This window comes from Brachycentrus maculatus, unplaced genomic scaffold, assembly GCF_059751285.1.
Source record: "Brachycentrus maculatus isolate JH-2025_06_01 unplaced genomic scaffold, ASM5975128v1 h1tg002467l, whole genome shotgun sequence".
Classification (NCBI taxonomy): domain Eukaryota; kingdom Metazoa; phylum Arthropoda; class Insecta; order Trichoptera; family Brachycentridae; genus Brachycentrus; species Brachycentrus maculatus.
In genome coordinates this window covers 1-4,829 of record NW_028282946.1, presented here as the reverse complement: position 1 = coordinate 4,829, position 4,829 = coordinate 1, and the positions used below count along the sequence as shown (strand labels likewise).

General features: G+C 31.8%; 1 protein-coding gene across 1 annotated transcript; it reads left to right on the top strand.

Moving 5' to 3' along the window:
- Positions 1-1,346: 1,346 nt before the first annotated feature.
- Positions 1,347-4,805, top strand: LOC148298164 (uncharacterized; the record flags this gene model as incomplete). Its single annotated transcript, XM_088277083.1, has 2 exons — positions 1,347-1,451; positions 4,274-4,805. Coding segments are annotated over exons 1-2 (544 nt in total), but the record flags the coding sequence as incomplete, so codon positions are not given.
- Positions 4,806-4,829: the final 24 nt, after the last annotated feature.

Sequence of the window (4,829 nt, the reverse complement as noted above, 5' to 3'; positions counted from 1 at the left end):
CACCATTCTACCCACGATTCAAAACCACACTACTCAATTTTTTGGAACTCTTACATATATCATGAATCTCATGACACTGTAGTTGCGTATTTACTGGAGTCATCTTTAATTGGATAAAGAAAGCTTTTACTTAGCAGTGTTATTTTTATTTGGATGTATGTAAGATCCTAACTGGATTATTTTATATGCTGGAAAATGCCTGAAAACTATTTTTTTGTGCAACTTATAAGTAATTTTACCGATTAAAATAAACGTCATTTGTGGATTATTCATATACTACCAAATATTTCAAATAATTGTTAGTAGTCGTCAGATCAGGAGTCAAAATAATTGACAGATATGTCTGAGGAGATGCATGAATATTAAGGAGGCGAAGATTGTTTACAAAGACAGATTGGTAGCGCGTTGTATTCTCTCTGCCTACCCCTGCGGGGAAGCAACGTGATGGTTAGTTGGCTAATTAGTTATATCTGTAATTTTTTTCTAAAATACTACCTCAAGGGCGCTTCGATGTGATTGAACACCATGAAATGTCAATAAGTCATATTGATATCGTAGTGTGTCCCTATTTTCACATAGTTAATCTTGACATGAGCTTTGATCTTTCCCTTTTCCCCCTTTCCTCCCACTCGTCCCTCTTGCAGGTGTTTATATTAAATTACAAATGTGTAATTTTGTAACAGGAATAGTACAAATACCTGTTTTGTGTTATTCTTCAATGTAAATGTATTTATTTACAACAATTTTAATAAATTCTTAAGAACCAGATTTCTAAATTGGTTCATATATTTTATAACTATCAAGAAGTTGAGTAGTGTGGTTGTCAATAATGGGTAGAATCGGTGATTGTTACACTTGTGTAAAGTGACCACTTAAACCAGCCTATGACGGTCGTCAGCCCTGTAAATGCCCAGACTTCCATAATCTTCTTCATCTTTGATGAGATGTCAAAAAATAATATAAATGTATTTATGTATCTGTTCTGTACAATATCCAAATAATAAAAAAAACAGTGGTACATCTGTTTTAGCGGAGAAAAAATGATTTACTAGTTTAGAAAATTGACAGATCAATTCAAGCGTGAATAGAAGCAATAAAAAATGTGTATTCGTCATACTAGTGATAGGATCAGATTTTATTGACAGCTCAAACTGTAAGGGCTGAGGTTTGGACCAAAAGCGGTATTATTCGAGTAGAATTTGTGATGATATTAAATATTACATATGCGTTACCGTATATTAACACTTGTTGCATCCTTTCTCCACTACATCTGTTACCTCTCACGAGAAATGTATCGCGGTATAAAAGAACGGGTGACCACTGAATTACCAAGCAATCTCTCGAGTCGCTCAGCGGGTTCAGTTCTCTGGTATTTTTGAAGTAAAAATTCATTTAGAGAGACAAAATCATAATAAGTTCGTTATCCAAGCATTGACACCATGAAAACAATCGTACGTACAAAAATATCATACTTACTCCATTTATAAAATATCATACAAATATTTTATTTATTGTTTCGGCATTAACTTTGTGGTAAGACATGTTACAATAATTAAAGAAAACACTTCGTTTTTTACCACTTGAGTTTTATTATAGACTACATGTTTCAGAAGTTAAACTTCCATCATTCAGGTCTGTATTATACAGACCTGAATGATGGAAGTTTAACTTCTGAAACATGTAGTCTATAATAAAACTCAAGTGGTAAAAAACGAAGTGTTTTCTTTAATTATTGTATCATACAAATACATGTTATTGTAAAGGATCTGTGAGTTTACATATAACGACTGAAAAATGTAGAATCCTGGAAATTGAAGTTACGGTCGGTGAAAAAACGTGTTTGAAAACAATAAAAAAAATAGATATGTCAATTTCATGTGAATATTTATTATTTCATTACTTTACCAATAATTTTTTGAAACATATTTTTTTTAAACTGTATAATTAATATCAATTCTCCTTCCTGCTAAATCCATTATTTTATATTTTTTTTAAATATCTGAATGTTTTTTAATAGTTTTATAACATAAATGTGGAATTGTTTGATTGGCTTTTTTTCAACGTAACTATTTTTTGTTAATGTAATGTAATGTTTATTATTGTTAATGTAACTATTGTTAATTATATCATTTTTTTTTATATGTAAGCTGTACAATTCCCGAATAAATAAAATAATAAAAAATCACGTTAATTACACTTTTTCGGAGGCATTGTAAATTATACATTTTAAACAAAACATATGTTTTCAAAGCATTTCCGATTTTGCATAGTACGACTAAAAATATTTTGAATCTTAGGGATTGTGCTTATAGCAGACAAAAACGTGTTTTAACACAATAAAAAAATATATTAAAAATATTAATAAGACAGAAAAATGTTATTTCACACATCAATTTATAATAAATAATAATTATTACATTACTTTGCCATCGGTTTTTTTGGAAAAAAAATATCATTTTATAGACGGCACAATTTTATAAGTAAATTATATATTTTTGGAGGGTGTTACAAGTTTTTTTTTTTAATTACGCCTCGTTTATTTTTATAATTATTTATTTTATTATTATATTATTATCATGCATCATGTAGTGTGTCTATGGAAAGTTTTTTTTATGTTGAATGTTTCAAATTGAGTTTTTTTATGTATGTTTTATATAATTTTATAAAACATACATAAAAAAAAACAAAATGTGAAACATTAAAATTTATTTTATTTATTTGGGAATTATACGGCTTATACATTAAAAAAAAGTTAAATTGGCAATAATAAAAGCCAATTAAATAATTTCACATAAAACATATGTTATGAAAACCTTGTTGTTAATTAAGAGTGCTTACATTTTTGCGAATGATTTTAATTTACATTAGTTGATTACATTCTCTTGTTGTTATTAACTTTTGAGTTGTTTACTTTTTGAATACAACTTTTCCGTTAAAACTATTGACACGTGTTTCGATACATTCAATAATATCTATTCAAATACCCTACGGTATTTGATAATGATGCTAAATTCTTCTTCTTCTTACCCTTATTTTCACCCAATGGTGCATAGGGCACTGCATCGTAAAGAAGCAGTGTTAACTCGACCGTTAAATTGTGAAGAAAAGGTGATCAGCCTTTCGCTTCAGGTACCAGTCCAGGGTCAAATTAAATATAAATATTAGACTGAAAAATCAATAATATTTATTTTGACCCTTTTGGAAATCGAACTCGGGGCCTCCAGCATGATAGCCTAGCACGCTAACTACTACACTATTTACCAAGTAGAAATTAAATGAAAAACGTAAGTGCGGAATAAATGTATGAAATCATTTTCTTTACTTACTGTAAAACTGGAAAAGCCATGATATGCCATAAACTTTTTCGAGATTATAGGAAAAGATATTTTATTTATTGTTTTGGCATTAACTTTGTGGTAAGATATGTTACAATGATTAAAGAAAACACTTTTTTATACCACTTGAGTTTTATTAAAGACTGCTAGTTTCGGAAGCTAAACTTCCATCAATTAGGTCTGAATAATAACTGACTGTTATTATTCAGACCTGAATTATGGAAGTTTAGCTTCCGAAACTAACAGTCTTTAATAAAACTCAAGTGGTATGAAACGAATGTTTTCTTTAATCAAAGGAAAATATATAGTATTTATTCGACTCATAGATCGCAAAACTACTTAAATATAACTCATATTACTGGGTTAGTAGTTTCTACGCTTAAAAATAATGACATCCGATTCATAATCTTACATCCCGTAATGTATTGTTATTAGTACATTTAGTTCCGCATTCCGTAGCCTTCCTAATGACATTTTTTTCCATTGAGATAGTCGTATAAATACTACTTTCTTACAATAGGAACTTAAATAATAGCGTTTCAATTTTGCTACCAAATATCAACTGGTCCATGAACTTGCTACATAGATATTATTTCCACATAAAACAAAGAAGAACGCTATGCTTTTTTGTAGAGTATACTTTTTGTGTGATGTGTTAATGAAAGGAAATATGTATTTAAAAATGTAATATAACATATATACAAACGAACATTTGGTATCTTAAATATTGTACTTGATATTAAAAGCTGTCCCATCGCATTCCCAGATCTGATACAGAAGCATCTAGGCTTTCCGACAGACCTTCTCTTGCTAAGTATTTTTTTGTTATTTTTGTTTTATGAACTAAGTTAAGAAATTTATGTAAAATTTTAAACAAATTTGTATGCCGATTTAATGTACTATAAAAAATAGAGATTAATTTTTTTTTATTGTTCCAGACTTTAGGACTTTTGCTTTTCGGCCTGGTGCTGGTCAAAGGAGAAGCTACCCAGGAAGACTCGTACAACGCCGCATACGCTGCTTCTCACCAAGCATACGCTAAAGGCGACGACTCCAGCCAAGGTTATGGTTCTGGGCCAGCAGCATCAGCTTCATCCAGCCACGGAGGCTACTCTCAACCAGATTATTCATCGTTCGCTTCTTCCGGAGCCCAAGATCAAGGATACGCAGGAAGCACCGGATACGCGCACCAAGAGTTCGGAGGTGGAGACGGAGGTCATGGAGGCGGTTTTGGGGGTAGTTTTGGAGGCGGATTAAGCGGAGGTCTTGGAGGACACGGTGGAGGACTAGAATTGTCTCAAGGATACAGCCACGGAGGGTCTGGATACGATCAAGGAAGCAGCGGTTACAGTCTAGGTGGCGGTGGTATCGGACACGGAAGTTCTGGATACGATCAAGGAAGCAGCGGTTACAGTCTAGGCGGCGGTGGTATCGGACACGGAAGTTCTGGATACGATCAAGGAAGCAGCGGTTACAGTCTAGGCGGCGGCAGTA